Genomic DNA, 18,538 nt, shown 5'->3' with positions numbered 1-18,538 from the left:
AGAGAGGGAGGGAGGGAGAGGGAGGGGGAAGGGCAGGGTGTGGCAAGCAGCTACTTTTATAGTGGGCCAGGCTACCTGTCTGTTGCCAGGTAGCTGTGGGGGTGGAGTCCAGCCAGAAGACCAGGGGCTTGGGTGCCTGGCCCTACATAACTGATGGCCACAGAATTATGGAGTTGAGGGCCTCGTGGTGTCAGTCTAGTGTCTGGGACCGTGGGCAAACAACCTTCCATCCCTCATGGATTAAATCCATTGGGTCACCAGGGTTCAAACCTAGCTCAACCAGAACGTAGACTGCCTTTCATAGTCCAACAGATCATGAAGCCTATGTTGTAAGGCTTGTAAATCTGCCTGCTTTTGTTAAAGGCCTTAGCTTAGAAGAAAGTGCTGTGAACATGAGCAAGCCTTCATTGATGGTGTTTAAAGGAACCATCTTCCACAGCCCGAGGGCAGAGTGTGTTGAAAATCATTCTAGAATCAGTCATAAGGGTAGCTGACAGAAACTTAAACAGGAGCTTCAGCCATGACAGTTGTTCCCTGACAATCATGCCTGATTAAGAGAAGGAAGGTGTTAAGATCTTTAATGGGAGTGAATATCATGTCAGAAACCAGAGTCCTCCGCGTGCCCTGAGCCATCCTGCCTATACAATTACTCTCCGATCGATGCCCAATGAGCCTGTTGGTGAACTGTCTATGTTGCATCTCTGGTCTTTCTTGATTTTCTAATAAGATAACATTTCTTTAGAGAGATTTGAAGTATATTTTAATGTCTTTAAGGTTTATCTCCAATATAAAAATAGCAAGCACATGGCTAAAATGAATCTAAAATGTAATATTATTTAGTTTATTTTCCATTATTTGAATTTTTAATTATTAAAATATATTTGCACTACAATATCCTTGTTTTAATGAACTGTACTATAAAAGAGACATTTCAAAGGTTTCTCTAACCTTTTAGAGTAAATTTAATTGAAATATGAAGCAGTTATATTTAGTTACTTTTAACATATATTTACTTTATATTCTTTTGTCATTGTATTTATAAAATTTCCTTTTCCCTTTTCTCCCTCTGGGCCATTTCTGTTTGCACACACACACACACACACACACACACACATGCGCGCGCGCGCGCGTGTAGATATAACCTGCTCAGCCTGTGTAATGTTACTGGCATGCATGTTTTCAGAGCTGACAATTTGATATTGGATAACAAGTTGGTGTGCTCTTCCGTGGGGAAGAGAATGCATCCTTCAGACCAGGCTGCAGGCAGTGGGGCATTTTAAGATGTATAAACCTGGCTGGGTCTTGTTAAAAGACCCAAGGCTTAGAAGAAATTGCCTTTCCGTGAACTTAGAACCTTCTGTGAGTATCAGTATTGGATGTAGATGGCCCATTCCATCTGGGTTATGGGTGGGGTCACCCCAGGCTATTGTTCCTGGGTTCTGTAAGAACGCTGATGGAGCAAGTCATGAAGAGAAAGGGAGGAAGCCACGCGTCTTCATGATATCTGCTCCTGCCTCCAGGTTCGGGCTCCCTCTGAGTTCCTGTCCTGGCTTCCTCCTTCTATGATGAACAGGCATTTGGATGTGTAAGCCAGATAATTTTTTTCCTCCCCAAGTTGCTTTGGTCCTGGTGTTTGTAGAACACCCTGTATACTAAGTCACCCACTTTGACACGCCCTCCAATGTCCTTGTTCAGCACATGTTCCAGAGTCCTTTTGGTGAAACATTATGGGTGAAGTATCTAACGTCAGTAGGAAACTCAACTTTAAAGCAAAATTCCTGGTCGTCTGACTTTACCGTCTTTCTAGCACTCTTTTCGAAATGTCCCCTGGTTATTTTACTCTAGTACATGTATTTTATAAAATTTATTGTGGAAGTATAGCTCAAGAAATAGAATTATGCAGATCAAGACTGTATGTATGTTTCATGCCAATAGTTTTTTATGGAAACAGGACATAAAGACAAAAATCAAAATTTTTGAGAAATTAATACATTTCTTTGCTGTTATAGGTAATTACATTTATGAAACATTTAACTTCGTGCCTGTGTGTTTGAGTCTTCATATATATATATTTATTTTTAAAAATCTAATGAAAGGTCAAGTGTTTGAGCTTTTGATATTAGATCTTATTAGTCTATTTTGTTTGAGTCCATTGATTTAGAGAAAAACTTTTCTCAGACCCTGCCATGGATGTGGCCTGTTAAAGTTTTTCATAAACATTTTCTGTTCACTAGTGCTTATTTATTGTTGTATTTCTGCAGTCAGTTATTTTGGAAGTTTATATTTTTAAAAGGAGTCATTTTATGATTTTAACATATCTACCTTATTTAATATTAAACAAGTTTTTTTATGTTTTTACAGATGTGACTCTGAAAATCGCTATGTTGGTAATCCACTTAGGGGGACATGCTATTGTAAGTATTTGAATGTTTTTATTGACAGTAATTGATTTATTTTGTTAGCTTCAGGTAAATGAATGCCTATGGCTTCATTACAATGTAGTTGCTCCAGTCCACATATTTTATTAATTTACTATTTAAAAATTTGAGATTATAACATTTCCTGTAATCTGTATTTCTTTACACTTCCACATCTGCTGCTAAGACAGGTAATTCCTATTTGCAATGTTCTCTTAATGCATTTGGTATATTTTTCCTACTCCGAATAGTAAAATAATAATATGACCTGAACATGAACAAAATATAGAGTTGAAATAAACATCTAGATTTTTAATGTAATATTTAAAAAATTGAAGTGATAAAATATTATGACAGATTATTTGCAAGAAGCCGTTGATCCTTCCCCAGATGGACACTGCTTTTCCGTCTGCAGGTGCTGTGATTCAGTTGTTTAGCTTTACTAGAATAAGGTGAATTATTTCCTAAATGGCCTCCCCTTCAGTGTTCTCCTCATCCATGTATACAATTTCCAGTTCTCTGTGTCCACAACACGTTTTTACAGTTAGCCTTTTTAATTCTGGGAATTCTAGTAGTTCCGGCCATGAAATGTATTATTTTACTTTGCCCTTCACTCACTACTTGCAGTGTTGACAATCGTTTCACACACGATGCCATGTGCACGCTACTTGGAGTGCATCAACACTTTTTCTCAATGGTTTATTTCCTGGTGGTTTTAGTTTCCGTTTTATTGCTGTGTTTAACACCACGACCAAGAGCCACGTGGGGAGGAAAGGGTTTATTTCTGCTGAGAACTCCATCATGGGGGAAGCTGGGGCAGGAAAGCAAGTAGAGCCAGGTAGCCAGGAAGACTCTCCTCAGGCTCGCCAGAGAGCTAATCTAGGGGAGGCGTTTTCTTAGTCGAGGTTTTCTTTCCCAGATTCCTTTAGTGTGTGTCAAATTTACCAGAACCAACCGATACACAAGCAAGCCAGCCAACTACGTGGGACAGTAGTGCGATGTTTTAAAGATCCTTTATTCTATAAAGGAGTCCTGTATCGGATTGTATAGTGAACACTCCTTAGCGTGTGATTTGTCTGAATTCTTCTTAAAGCATGTGCCATCATTTCTGGATATGTCACAATCCTGAAAAAAGTAGTTTTCTTCTTTTCTTGAAAGGCAGCTATTTGTAAATTAATTTTTTTCATATTTTGATCATGTGTTCTTGTCCCCCAATGTCTCCTGTGTCCTCCCCACTTCCCTTCCATACCCAGATCCATGTACCCTCCCCCCTCTCAAAAATATCACCAATATAAGTCTCCCCTCAAACAAAACAATAAAATGAAGAAGACAAAAAATACCCCCAAACCCTAAGAGCCCCCAATAAAAAAGCAAGATGTGGCATCTGTTGTGTGGTCAGCTACTCTGAAGCAGGCCCCCCCGGCGTGTGGCTGAGGCGCCCAGTGATGCCCGGAAACAGCTCTCGCTTCCCAGCAGGCATCAGTTACAAAGAGTTTCCCAGTTAGGGGTGGGGCTTTTGCCCACTTCCTCTTCTCAGGGCCGAGATTTTAAAACTATTTTGAAATTTCATCTCAGCACCAGTCAGAAGGTCCAAGATTAGTAGAACAAATGATACACAGGCTCTGGAGGGTGAGCGGTGCTTATTTGCTGCTGGTAGGAGTATGAACCGGTGCAGCTATTGAGGACATCAGTGTGGAAGTTCCTCAGGAAGCTGAGAACCTATCTACATCAAGATCCAGCTATACCACTCCTAGGCACCTACCTGAAGGACTCCAGATCTTGCTGCAGAGACAGACACTTGCTCAAGGACTCTGGATCTTGCTACAGAGATAGACACTTGTTCAAGGACTCTGGATCTTGCTATAAAGATACATTCTTGCTCAAGGACTCTGCATCTTGCTACAGAGACAGACACTTGCTCAAGGACTCTAGATCTTGCTACAGAGACAGACACTTGCTCAAGGACTCTGGATCTTACTACAGAGACAGACACTTGCTCAAGGACTCTGGATCTTACTACAGAGACAGACACTTGCTCAAGGACTGTAGATCTTGCTACAGAGACAGACACTTGCTCAAGGACTCTGGATCTTACTACAGAGACAGACACTTGCTCAAGGACTCTAGATCTTACTACAGAGACAGACACTTGCTCAAGGACTCTAGATCTTACTACAGAGACAGACACTTGCTCAAGGACTCTGGATCTTACTACAGAGACAGACACTTGCTCAAGGACTCTGGATCTTGCTATAAAGATACATTCTTGCTCAAGGACTCTAGATCTTACTACAGATATAGACTATTGCTCAAGGACTGTAGCTTACTACAGAGATAGACACTTACTTAGGGAACCTAGATCTTGTTACATAGACACTTGCTCAAGGACTCAGGATCTTGCTAGAGACACTTGCTCATCACACTGTACACTTGCTCAAGACCCATGTACACTGCTGCTCTGTTCATAGCAGCCATTGGAAGTGGCTTAGATGTCCAGACCTGAGGAATGGATAATGAAATTGTGGCACATTTATCCAGTGGGGTGGTATTCATCTGTTAAGATTAATCAAAGTTTCAGGTAAATGAGGCTTGAAACAGTCATCCAAGTGATGTAATCCAGACCAGAAAACAAAACTTATAACTCGCTAAGATAGGAAATGCTAAGATAGCATGTTCAACCCAAGTGAAAGGCCAGTGCTTTTTTGTTTGTTTTTCTTTTCCTCCTTTTTACCTTCCCCCCTCCTAGGCCTGGTTTCTTTGTAGCGCCTTGGCTGTCCTGGGACTAGCTCTGGAGACCAGGCTGGCCTTGAACTTAAAGAGAGATCCACCTTTCTCTACCTCCTGAGTGCTGGGATTAGATAACGGTGTGTGAACAAGGCCACTTTTAATTTAAATGAACTTCAGTTTACAAATTAGGTATTCTGAGAAATGTCTGTATTTTTCTTGTATCAATTTGATGACTAAGAATTTCTATTTTGCTCTGTTAATATGGTGAGTTTAGGTTTATGAATCAATGACTACTATACAATCATGTCGATTTGCTACTTTTGCTCATTCACCAATCGATGGATATTAGATTTTTTTCCCCCAAGTTCTATTTAGAGATATGCTCTTGTGAACATTTAAGTAGTCAGTGGTGTGTGCACAGGTATTTATTTTTCCTGGGCAAATGCCCGAAAGTAAAATTTGTGTATTAAGCCAGACAGAGGCAGGAGGATAGCCAGTTTGAGGCCAGCCTGGGCGCTACAGTGTCACCTGGTTTTTACAACACAAGCAAGTGAGCACAGGTGATGAATCCAGATCAACCCTGAACGGGAGGCTGCACGGTAGGATGTTTAAAGCTGTTTCCAAGCGCGATGTCCCATTCATAATTCCCGGCGCTAAACTGGTGCTTCCGTGTTCTGTCCTCTCATAGACTCAGGGGTGCACCGAGCCGAGGCATGCTAGAGTGTTGTCTGTTCTTTTAGTTTGCTTTCCTTCAATGACCCGTATCTCATGTGGGTCGACGCCCTGAGCTCCACACGGGGTTGCCCACCGACCCTGTGCTTAGCAGTCAGTTTAGACTGGTTGATGCTGAGTGCAGGGACACTCCTTTCTCCACCTCCATGCCTGGCATTTTTATGTGGCTGCTGGGGCTTGAACTCGGGGCTGCCTGCTTGCGGGTTACTGATGGCCATTTTCCCACTCCTCTGTTTTCCAAGTCACCTTTAGTGCGTTCGCCGCTGTTGTGTGCTGTGTCCTAGTCGTGATCCCATCTGTTCTTACTCGGCAGAGTGTTTTGCAGTATTTTAAAGTATTCTTTGGATCAAACTGTACCTATCTTAGGGAGTCATAAAATGTGCTTCTGAATACATTCATTTATTTGTTTTCTATTATTAAATAGTGAATTTCATTATTGGGTTTTCTAATATTAAACTTTTTGTTCTGGAGTTAGTTATTCTTTCAAGGAATACTGTTTCAGTTTTGCAGACTATTGCCTGTTTCTACTTAGGGCCATTTAAATATTTGTGAGATAATGTCTGCCATTTTTTGTTCGTTGTTTTCTTTCTAGTCCTTGATTTTGTTTGATTTATTTTTCTATGCATATGTTTGAGTTGTGGGATTAGCTCTTGTGAATGAGTTCGAAAGATTGCTCTTTTTTTTTAAAAACAGCATCAATAGTGGAAATACCATGTGAGCTTTCTTGTTGTGAGCCCAGCCTGCTGTGGCTGAGCCATCTCTTCAGCCCTTGAGGAACTTTTAAAAGTTTTCATTTTCTGAGACAGGGTTTCTCTGTGTAGCTCTGGCTGCCCTGGAACCCACTCTGTAGACCAGGCTGGCCTCGATCTCAGAAATCCGCCTGCCTCTGCCTCCCAAGTGCTGGGATTAAAGGCGTGCGTCACCACTGCCTGGCTAAAGAGTGACCTTTAATCTCATCTTCTGACTGCAGTGCTTTGAAATTGTTATTTAGTTTCCTTGCACTGCCGCCCTTGGCTTCCGCCCTCTGCTGCCTTTGCTCCAGCACATCAACTTCGGGCTCCCAAATGCCTTTCCCTATTCCTCGGCTGCTGAGCCCTGTGCTCTGCCGCTCATCCTCGTGCCAATATTTTGTTGCTGATTTGCCTACGTTTGGTATAAAGTTTTTTTATTAGTATTATTATCTCCAGAATTTATGATTTCATATTTTTATCTTTATATGATTTTCTAAGCTTTGAAACTCAAACTTTTAATATTTTCTAATTTTATTGACTTTGTAGCAGATATTCCAAATCTTATTGTGTTGGTGTCCACCGTGGGACGTGTGACAGTGCTTGGATATGTTTTGTTTTACCAGATAGAGGAAGGTGTGGTGCAGAGGGGATGTAGTGGTTAGAGCTAGGCTGGGGTACTCACTGCTTAACAGTCTGTAAGGCTTGGATACCTTGTTCTGGACAAGGAATCATCAGGTGCAAAATAACAACCAGGTTGAGAAACCCTGGTTTAGAGGCTTAATTAGGTGCAGATTCCATTGGAAAGAAACATTTCCTCGTGGGCCTTTATCTAGAGCGCACACAGCATGCGTGGTTGTAACCGCTCTTATGTTCTTAGCACAGAGAATGATCAGTGTGCTGATTCTAGTTAGCAAGAGTCTTAGTCAGGGTGTCTATTTCTACGCAAAACAGCATGACCAAGAAACAATTGGGGGAGGAAAGGGTTTATTCAGCTTACACTTCCCACATTGCTGTTCATCACCAAAGGAAGTCAGGACTTGAACTCAAGCAGGTCAGGAAGCAGAAGCTGATGCAGAGGACATGGAGGGATGTTACTTACTGGCTTGCTCCCCCTGGCTTACTCAGCTTGCTTTCTTGTAGAACCCAAGAATGGTACCACCCACAAGGGGCCCTCCCTCCTTGATCACTAATTGAGAAAATGCCTTACAGCTGGATCTCATGGAGGCATTTCCTCAACTGAAACTCCTTTCTCTGTGATAACTCCAGCCTGTGTCAAGTGGACACACAAAACCAGGCAGTACAGCTGGTTGTACAGTTTGCTACTCCAAAGCCTCCTTCTTTTCTTGATTATAATACTTGAGTAAAAATAAATTTGTTCTCATGATTAAGTTACCCATCGCTGAAGAGTTCACATGGAAGGCAAACGCTATGTTCTCCCTTTGTTGACTGTTTTGCTAATGTACGAATTCTTTTGTTTGATTTAAATAATTTTACCATGAGCATCTTTTAAGGTGGTGGGCTTTTACTGTGTCTTTTAAGATTATAAATTCATTTGTGTACAGCACATTTTAACTACAGTTAGTGGCTTTCCTCAATCTTCCTGTGTTACTTAGTTTTTATCTTATGTGGACATTATTGGAACCTGTTTTTCTTAATTAGAAATTATTCTTACTGTTTTTGTAAGATTTTATACATACTAAATGGTGTCTAGTTAACAAATATCGACATATTATGTAGCTTACATTCCATATATTATAAAATTTAAATATATTAATTCTCAAGCCATGTTGAAAACTAAGATAACTTTTCTTTTAGATAAGTACTGTCTAATATATAGTTTGAGCCATATATGAAAGTAAATCAATTTCAATAAAATATTTAACTCAACACATCTAAAGTGTTTTTAATATAAAATGTAACCAATATTTAAAGAGCATCAATCGAACATCTAGTCTTTCTTTTTGTGTTAAGTATTTGAAATACATTTACCACTTTATATTTGAGTTTTTTACTGTTATCTAAGCTGGTCCCACACATCATCTTTGTTATCCTGGTGTTCAGGAGTAGCTCTGTTAAGCTATGTTGATTCCACCATGGTTGCTCATTTGCCACAGCTACTATTTTATCAGAGAATTTCTCCTGTTAGGCAGTGGGCTCCTTTTAGAACTGCTGAAGAAATTGTCCTGACTCACTCACTAGATGGCAGTATTGCCGTGGTGGTCAGCACTCCTCAGAGCTTGAAAACTTTTGAAAGGAAATGGAGTGAATATGGAAACTTGCTGAACTTTCAGATTAGATCATAATTTGTGCTGTGAGTCGGCACTGTACGCCTCAGAGTGCAGCACGGCAGTAAAGCAAGCAGAGGCAGTGCAGCAGTGGAACTCCACTGATAACCTTAGCTGTTTGCAAACTTGAGTTTAAATCGCAATCAGAATGTGTGAGAAAGCTATCTGTCCCTATTGATGTTTACTTACTCAATTTAGCCTCAGTTATTTAAAGATACATCATTTTAGGTTAAATAAAATTTAAAAATAATAAACAGTAACAAAACCCCTTTTAGGCTTATCTAATTAGTGTGTAGGTCTTAAATTGAGAAACATTATTCATGAACACATACATACATTAGGTTTAATACTTTTGTTTGGATACACAAGAGAGAATTTTTTGTGTGTGTGTTTGTGTGTATGAGTTTCTATGTCTGTGTACCACATGCATGCTGCTGTCTGAGGAAGTGATGAGCCTCCCTTTGGGTGCTGGGAATCAAACCGAGGTCCTTCACAAAAGTAGCAAGGCTCTTAACCACAGGGCCAACTCACCAGCCCAAGAGAATATTTTTAACAGATATAATAGCAGTAAATTAAGAATAACAAATATCAATCGTAACACCATAGAGTGTGGCACTATCCAAAATATAAGGAAAACATGAAACTTTAATTAATCCTTACATTTAATCAGATAATTCTGGTTTTGTTGATGTTGTTGTTGTTTTTGTCTGTATGTTTTTGTTTTTTGTTTGTTTTTTGTTGTTACTGTTTTGGACTATATATTATGTTTGCTTAGTGAATTTCTTTTACTCCACATTTTGAGAGCTTGATTGAATTTCTCTGAGTAGGTTCTGCTCTGCTCACCCTGGAATTGGGCTTGGTAATGGACACAGATCCAAGCTCTTTTTTTTAACATATTAAAGGCATGGTGCCTCAAGCACTCCCTGACAGACTGTATCTCCCTCTTGCCCCAGGATAAGGTAGCAATAGAGTCTTCCTCAGAAGCTGGCTAATGGCCAGCATTTTGAACTTCTTGTCTGTAGGCATGGGACACCTAAACCTCTTCCTAATGAACTTCTCATTTTGTGACTTGTGTTTACAGTCTGTCCCAGAACAGAATACATATGGGGCTGGGGCGAGATTTTGTTTTTGTCAGGTTCTTTAATGCTTTAAACTGTTTATTCCTAAGTGGCCCAAACTTTGTATTTGTTTGTGGCATTTACTCTTGCTACTTTTCTCCCTCACGACCCATCACATCTTTTATTTCTGTCTAATATTTGTGAGCTTTGGCGCTATTCCACTTACACGCTGGGGTTTTGTTTTTCATATGAGGGGGAGTCTGAGTGCATAGCCTCTTGTTTTCTTGGGTTTCCACGTGCAGGAATGTATGTGATCCTTACAGCGGGCCTAATGGTAGCACACACATAAATTATCAATAAATAAATGAATAGGCACACATTGTTGCTATGTATGCATACTCTGTGATTAAAGCCCTTTTACAAAAATGTTTGAAGGTCATGTGACTTTTGTCAAGTAAAACTTGCTGTAAATGCGTTAGGGACCTCAGTTTTCAAAGCTATGGGGCTCACGTTCCTCACCACTTAATTTTGTGTATAAATCTTCCCTCCTTGTAGAAGCTCGTTCTGCTTTCTCTCAGGGACTCTAGTTCATTGCTGACTCAGAGTGGCACAAACACCGGCTGCTTTACTCTGAAACTTAAGCTGTATACTCCAAACACGTCACGCTGGGGCGAGGGGCTGCGTCTGCATGAATTCTATTTCTCTTGGCCTATATCTAAGAAACATGCAAATTAGAAGTGAGATAAGTCACCTTTGGAAGTGAATGTCACGATGTTAATTTGATTGTTGATCATGTAAGTGTGTGATATGAAAGCTTACTAGATCAGTGTCTAAGAAAATGATTCTGTCTGGGCATCCCCTCAAGAATACCCTGATTTTAATCCCAGTGATAGAAGAAATGCATAATCATTCTAGAAGAAGACAGATTAAAAGGCAAATTAAAATCCCTAATGATTCTGCCCTAAGGAAATTGCTGTTAATCATTATTATATTGATCTAAAATGTGAATCCCAGGGGAATAGCCTACTTTATGATGTTAGAGACTGTCTGGGCTTTCTTCTCCCCTCTGTGCTGGAAGCGTGCCAGGCCCGAGGCATGCTGGGCACGCTGGGCACGCTGGGCATTTGCCGCACCTCTGTAGCTGTAGCTTCTTTATGAAGTCAGATTTTCATGAACAGATTATACACTTTTTTTTTTTTTTTGCGATCACCATGTCACGTAATGCCATTTGTGTCTTGTGACGTCAGTGTCTTTCCACGACTCCTTGACTGATGGACACCCTCGCTCAGGCTGCCTGTCCCCCTCCCACAGCAAGGCAGCAGCTTGCAGGTGGAATAGGAACAGGTCTGAAGCTTTTCTGATCTGACAGTTTTGTGATTGATGAGTTAAATTAATCTGTGTATTTCAATACTTAATGGTATTTGTGAGACTCTGTCAACTGTTTTAATTTTACTTCAGTCTGTTGACTCTTTGATGTGTTTATTTTTGAGCTCTTTATAGTTTTTGAGGCACAAGGAATTTGACGTACTATTGTTTGGTTTGGATCAATCCAACAAAACACATGGCTGTGGTATTCTTTAAAATTTGCATTCTGAGGGGCTGGAGAGATGGCTCAGGGTTTAAGAGCACTGGCTGTTCTTCCAGAGGACCTGAGTTCAAATCTTAGCAACCACATGGTGCTCATACCCATCTATAATGGAATCTGATACCCTTTTCTGTTGTGTCTGAAAACAGCAACAATGGACTCATATACAGTGTACTCATATAAAATAAGTAAATAAAATCTTAACTTGTTTTTCATTTCTGGGGTGTTATTGTTAGGCATTTTTTTCTTTGAACATTGATGTAAAAATTAAAGAAACAGTAAACCCAAATTACTCTTTCTATTTGCACATCTATACCTTTTTAATATACTTTTCGATATACATTCAAAATGTATCTTCTTTTTTAAAAGTCTTGAGTTTAAAATTGTTTCCACATTTCATGGCTAACATGTGGTAGTGGATGCTGTCTGTTCCTTACACTTCAGTCTTCCTTCCTGTTTGAGATACACAGGCAGTAAAACAAGCCCAATATGGGGATCAAAGACAGATGAAGCCAAAATTAGAATAGAAATTCATCCTATATACATATATGATTATTAATACAGTAAACAAAATTAAAAAATCCAAGGTTTCCAGAACATAATTATTGGGAATATAAATTATAGTGACATACATTGTACCCATAAAATCTTTTTGTTTCTTTTATAGTTGATATTGCTGGTAGAAAATATAAACCTCTCCAGATAGATTGTATGGAATGATAATAGTTGCGATTAAGTTTATCAGTGGAAATTAATATTTAAAAGTCCAGGACTTTTCTATATATTTACTTTTTAATAGATATTAGGTCTACCTAGCTAGATAAAATAATTAAAAGTGTTTTATTTATTAATTTTATGTATTGGGTTAGATGTGATTCCTGATAAAATAAACAAAACCCAGGAAGAAAGCTGCAGATGTTTATATGTGCATGCTAGCTGTTTTTTCTTTCTTTCTTCTTTCTTTCTTTTTTTTTTTTAAATCACTTTTAGTGAACATTCTGGCTATAGATATAACGAGATAATTATTTTCTTTTTAATATTTCTTATATTGTTATATAAGTTTCTCTATCATTTATTCACTGTTAAGCCTTTTATTCATATGCTATCTCCTTTAGAATTCTTAGTTGTATGCATATGCATGTTTTGCCCCGTATGTGTGTCTGTGCCCCACCTGTGTGCAGTGCCTGAGGAGGACATGGCTCTCCTGGAGCTGAGTTACAGTCATGAGCCTCCATGTGAGTCCTGGGAACTGAACCCAAGGCCCTGCAAAGGCGGCCAGTGCTCTTAACATCTGAGCAGTGCTCTTAACATCTGAGCAGTGCTCTTAACATCTGAGCAGTGCTCTTAACATCTGAGCAGTGCTCTTAACATCTGAGCAGTGCTCCTAACATCTGAGCAGTGCTTCTAACATCTGAGCAGTGCTCTTAACATCTGAGCAGTGCTCCTAACATCTGAACTGTCTCTTCTCTCCGTCCATGTCATTTCCATATTTCTGTATACGTTGAGTTCTTGTATAAATGTGCACATATATATTTAGGATATTTTATTCCTTAAATTATTATCATCATATTTGAATTTGAAAAGTGTTACTTAGTATACATATCCATAAATAATTGCGATTTTGCCTCTTATCCTTTGTTCTTTTTTGTTTTATTTTGTTTGTCGAGACAGGGTTTCTCTTTGTAGCCCTGGCTGTCCTGGAACTCATTCTGTAGACCAGGCTGGCCTCGAACTTAGAAATCCACCTGCCTCTGCCTCCCAAGTGCTGGGATTACAGGTGTGCACCACCACTCCCCAGCCTGTCCTTTGGTCTTAATTGTTATGTAAGCGTGATTGGCACATGGGCTACTAGGGTTTCTGTCACTGTGATAAGCACCAAACCCAAAAGCAACTTGGGGAAGGCAAGTATTTATTCCAGCTTCCATTGGTAGTCCATTGCTAAGGGGAGTGAGGGAAGGGACCCAGAGGCAGGAAGCAAAGCAGAGACCATGGAGGAATGCCACTCCCTTGATGTTAGACCCATGGCTTGCTCAGCTTGCTGTCTGATCCAGCTTAGGACCAGCTGCTGAGGAGAAGACACTGCCCATGACAGGCTGGCTCTCTCAAAGTAGTCGTTAAACAAGAATGCTCCTCACCGATTTCCCTACGGACCACTGTGAAGGGGGCATTTTCTTAATTGAAGTTCCCTTTCCCACGTGACCCTAGCTTGTGTCAAATTGAGAGAATTATTAGTATTTCTTTGTAGATAATTAGTTTACTTATGTGTGTGTGTGTTCAGAATCACATATGTGCCAGCCTGGATGTCTATACTTCTTAGTAACTACTTGAGCTGTTCTTGATGTTGTACTCAAAGTGTACAGCTCAGGAGGCTTTGAGTCTTCACAAAGTTATTTATCCCATTTTCTAACTTTATATTGGGTCCATTCTCTCTGTTTTAACGGTTGTATCTGATTCTCCTTACCTAGATCGTAGCTATCATCTTGCTTTTTTCTGCCTCTGTGGATTTGTCTCTTGAATATACCATATGCATGAAACCATGAGCTATGTGGTCATTTGTGGCAACCTTAAATATTTACTGTAATATTCCACATGTAGGAGATAGCAGTAGTTCATTTATTTTCACTCCTGAGTAATATACTCCTAAATAAATCATACTTGCTATTGAGGTACTTTAGATTATTTTAATATCTTGGTTATTGCATATATTATGAATTGATCTTTCGTACATTATACTTTATATGAATAGTTAGGGTTTCCCACCAGGATCCTTTTTCTGTTATATATTCGACGTTCACCACTTTTCAATTTGCAGCGATCTCTTTTACAACACTAGCATTTGTAGGTTGAAAATTTGACTTCTGCTATTTCTTTATAACCTTTTTTTTGATGCACAGGAATGATTCAATAATTGAATATAAAAAGATGCCGTCAAATGATACCCACTTGTATAAATTCAAAACTTACGTTAAATTGTAATTTTTCTGTTCTGCACTCTACTGAGTTGAAAAATTTAGAGCAAATTAAATTATTGGCATTGAGGTCTGTGTTTCAAATAGCAGTTAATTACTTATTCAGAATCCCCCTAAAGATACAGTAATGTGATTTCTGACATTCTAGGGAGAAATAGAGCATTTCCTGGTTAAATGAAAAAATGTATATTTTGCTTCTTACTGTGCAGTTTGTTAGGGAAACAATTTGTGCAGTCTGATGATTGCTTGTTTAATTTATAGTAAATTGAACCTGTTGTATCATCTATTTTTGTTGCTTAATGACATAGATTTGTCATATACATTCATATATTTGAATGGGCTGCTAGTATTTAATGATAACTTTAATACCGTGTGCAGTGTACTTTCGCCCACTCTTGCTTCCCATGAAGCTCTTTCCCCGGTATTTGTCAGGATTCTCCTTTTCCCCACAGACAGCCTTCTGATTGACTACCAGTTTACCTTCAGCTTGTTGCAGGAAGATGACCGGCACCACACTGCCATCAACTTCATCGCTAACCCAGAGCAGGTGAGGAGTTGTCGCCTCCTACAGGGGATGCCCCTGTTACCAAGACACATACTGTGTGTCACATCAGTTCTCCTGTGACTTCACTCCTTAGAATTAGTACATAGGGGGAATTCTGTAGAAATTATTAAAACATGTAAAATTTCTTTTCATAAAACTTAGATCTCTAATTGTCAAGTTAGTATTGTAGTCTCCTGATTTAAATTATATATCTACATTTATGATTACAATTACACATTTAATGCTCAGGAAATTCCTATTTTCAAGTAAAACAGAAGAATTCAAGGCATGCTGTATGTGACTCCTAGTCACACGCACTAAAGTATATCATTGGTTCCATTGACTTTCTCTCAATATCCTGTCTTACTGAGCGACACACACCCCAGGTTCATGCTCATCCAGTTCTGCAGGCTTCTGAGGAGCAAACACATTCACACCAACAGTAAAACTAAAGAAGGCATACGTTTAAGTTTTAAAATCAAACCTAAACATATCCCCTGGTGCTAATCTTGCATGAGAAGTGTCTCCAGGGACACTGTGTTCAGCGTTGATTTTCTTGTGTAATCCTTTTTAATTAAGAAAGAATCACTTGGGACAATCTGTAGAGTTAAAACAACTTATTGATGACTTACCCTGTAAAAATAAACAAGGAGATGACTTCTCATTTATAAACTCCAAGCATTTTTACAACAGACATTAGTCTTAACTGTTTATTACCTCGAGTTAGCGCTTCTGTATGAACTGTGTCTGGAGCACAATGTGACTGTGGTGAGCTCACCTGCAGGTTACCCAGCGACCACAGCTTTCCCCACAGCGTGGCACCGAGTGCGTCCCCAGCTTCAGTTTTGGTACTTTGCATTTCCTCAGTGGTTAAATTTGAATTTGTAGAGGGTGAACTAAAACATCAAGATAGTTTTCTATGCTCAGATTGTCCGTTTGGTTGTGAGCTTTTAATACTTGTTCTCATAGTCGCCCTACCCAGAATAAAGTTAAGCACAGGATGTGAAGAGTGGATTGAAATTCAAATCAAGAGCTTGTGCTTTCTCTTGTGTACATCATTTCCATGTTTTGGGCTCATAAAAGTAGTAGTTGTAACATGCCACAGACCCAGACCCCACACCTTCCTAGAGGTTAGTGAGGCAGGCCTCTGTGTAGGCCTCTTCCCCTCTGGATAAAGACGTTTCAACAACTGCAAAGAAAACATCTTGAACTCATAATAACAGCAAACTACCCTTAAAAGTACAGTGTCCTCAAAACTTCTTTGAAATTCTATAAACACTAAGGCCAGGTTAGCGGAGAGGAGAGAGGAGGAGCCTCGCCTTGGCTTCACCGGAGCTTATTTTTCATTAAACCACACACACCCTATCTGTGTTTGTCCACTGGAATATTTATATTATACACAGTTTTAGAAATTCAGTGGGTGGAGTCGCACCAGTGGGTTGAGTGATATGCATTTAACACACTTCTACCTTTCTAACCTTAACTTTTATTTCTTTGGCAGTCAAACAAAAATTTGGACATTTCAATTAATGCTTCCAACAACTTTAACCTCAACATTACGTGGTCGGTTGGTTCAACAGGTAAAAAGAAATTACTGTCATCCTCTTGTATGTGTGTTTGTGTGGAAGTTGTTCTGATTTATTATTCTTTCAAATAAATTAAAAATATATAATTGCTTCTCATCATTTTGGAGCTTTACTGTAAAAATAACAAGTAGTAACTTGAAAGCTTAATGCTTTAACTTCTTTATTCAATTAGAATTAGAAGGCTAACAAATAATATATACCACTTAAGCATTTAAAGTGTTGACGTTAGGAGATACTGTGACTTTAATTAAGATAAATTGGGTCTTTAGTGTCTAAATACACTGAGATTTCAATTATAATTTATTATTGAAGTTAGAAACTTAATTAACAACCCCAATATTTACATGAAAGTGTTCTTCTGTACTTGCTGATAAAGGTAACAAAGTATCTTTTATTTTCAATTTGAGAAATATATTCCTTCTGTTTGGTGTCAGACTTCAGATGAACTAGATTGTATGAGCATGTCTTCCATAATGATGTTTACAAATTGAAATGATTAGTTTTTAAGAAATGCAAGCTATGAGGAAGATAAATTGTTGTGTTGAATTGTAAATTCAGAAGGCCATTTTTCAACACGTTTGTTAAGTGGTGAGCTCAGACGGTCCACATGTGAAGACGGCACATGAGCTACATTTGGATTAGAGCCACAGGAAATGCGTTCAGTTCCTCAGGATACTAATTCCAATTATTTTACTGTTCATTAAGGTAGAGGTATAGCTACAATACCTGGAAATGCCCTGTTCCATTTGGCTAATTTCAGTAAACATTTACTGAATGACCAATATGTTCACTAATTCAGCATTCATGTAGAATTTTAAATTATGGCCTCTTTCTAGATTTTTAAAAGTAGGAATGGTTCAATTTGTAGAAAAGCAATTAAGTTGATTTCTTTTTCATTTTTTTAAACTGAATTGAGACAAGTCAACAATATGAGCTGATTGTACGAAAGTCTTTGGAGAGTAAGTGGCAAGTAGGTCCCACTTTCTGCAGCCACTCATGGGGATTCCCCGAGGCTTTCAGTGCTTGGGCGCTGGCGTGGTCCCAAGACATAGCGTTCAGGTTGAAAAACGGACATGGGGATACTTTTGCGGTCAAGTTGTATTACAAAAGAATGTCAGGACTCAAAAACAGTGCCAACCTCACAGCCTGGCAGCATTTTAAAATGTGATATTTATACTACATTACATCATATTTTTGGCAAACCTGTCTTTTCATTCCAAATGGCAAAGTATGCAGAGGTATCCACGAGCCTCCAGGGACAAAAGCAGCTGGTATGGAACAGTTTGGTGACAATGTTCTTGGGATTTCAATTTGTCAGACTTAATTGTACTATATAGTTTGATTGTAATAAGGATCCCTGTTTCCTAATATCAATCATAATTTATTCATATTTTAGGTGGGACAATATCTGGGGAAGAGACGCCTATCGTTTCTAAGACAAATATAAAGGAATACAGAGACAGCTTTTCCTATGAAAAATTTAACTTCAGAAGCAATCCTAATATCACATTTTATGTGTATGTCAGCAACTTCTCCTGGCCTATTAAAATACAGGTAAGCATGCGAGCATTTATTTCTGATGGTGTTGAATGTTTTCATGGTGAAATAATGCCAGTTTTCCTAAAGATGTCACACATGCTTATCCACTGTCCTGAATGGTAAGACACTCACACCCCTGCCTAAGATACCATAACCTATGATTATCTGTGAGGATGAGAGGCTCCGTACAGATATTGTTGGAGCGACCGGAGAGTGCTAAAGGTTTTCAGTAGGTGCTATATTGTGAAGGATGCCCCGAAGCTTGAAACGGCGACGATGTTTGGGTTTTCTGATTAAGAAATTGATGGTGAATGCCTTCGTACAACTCAATTTGAAATAACTAGTATTTCAGTAATCTTCAATTC

The 18,538-nt window shown here is 39.1% G+C and overlaps 1 protein-coding gene across 2 annotated transcripts in view; it reads left to right on the top strand.

Moving 5' to 3' along the window:
* Atrnl1 (attractin like 1) overlaps positions 1 to 18,538 on the top strand; it is a 531,270-nt gene that overhangs the window by 125,063 nt on the left and 387,669 nt on the right. For both annotated transcript variants that reach the window (XM_052182687.1, XM_052182678.1), the window contains exons 21-24: positions 2,362 to 2,414; positions 14,957 to 15,051; positions 16,550 to 16,628; positions 18,031 to 18,188. In XM_052182687.1, coding sequence (XP_052038647.1) covers positions 2,362 to 2,414; positions 14,957 to 15,051; positions 16,550 to 16,628; positions 18,031 to 18,188 — 385 coding nt within the window. The remainder of the gene's footprint in view (positions 1 to 2,361; positions 2,415 to 14,956; positions 15,052 to 16,549; positions 16,629 to 18,030; positions 18,189 to 18,538) is intronic.

The sequence above is a fragment of the Apodemus sylvaticus genome, chromosome 1, assembly GCF_947179515.1.
Source record: "Apodemus sylvaticus chromosome 1, mApoSyl1.1, whole genome shotgun sequence".
NCBI lineage: Eukaryota > Metazoa > Chordata > Mammalia > Rodentia > Muridae > Apodemus > Apodemus sylvaticus.
The sequence above is the reverse complement of the archived record's forward strand: the minus strand, read 5'-3'. Positions and strand labels throughout refer to the sequence as shown.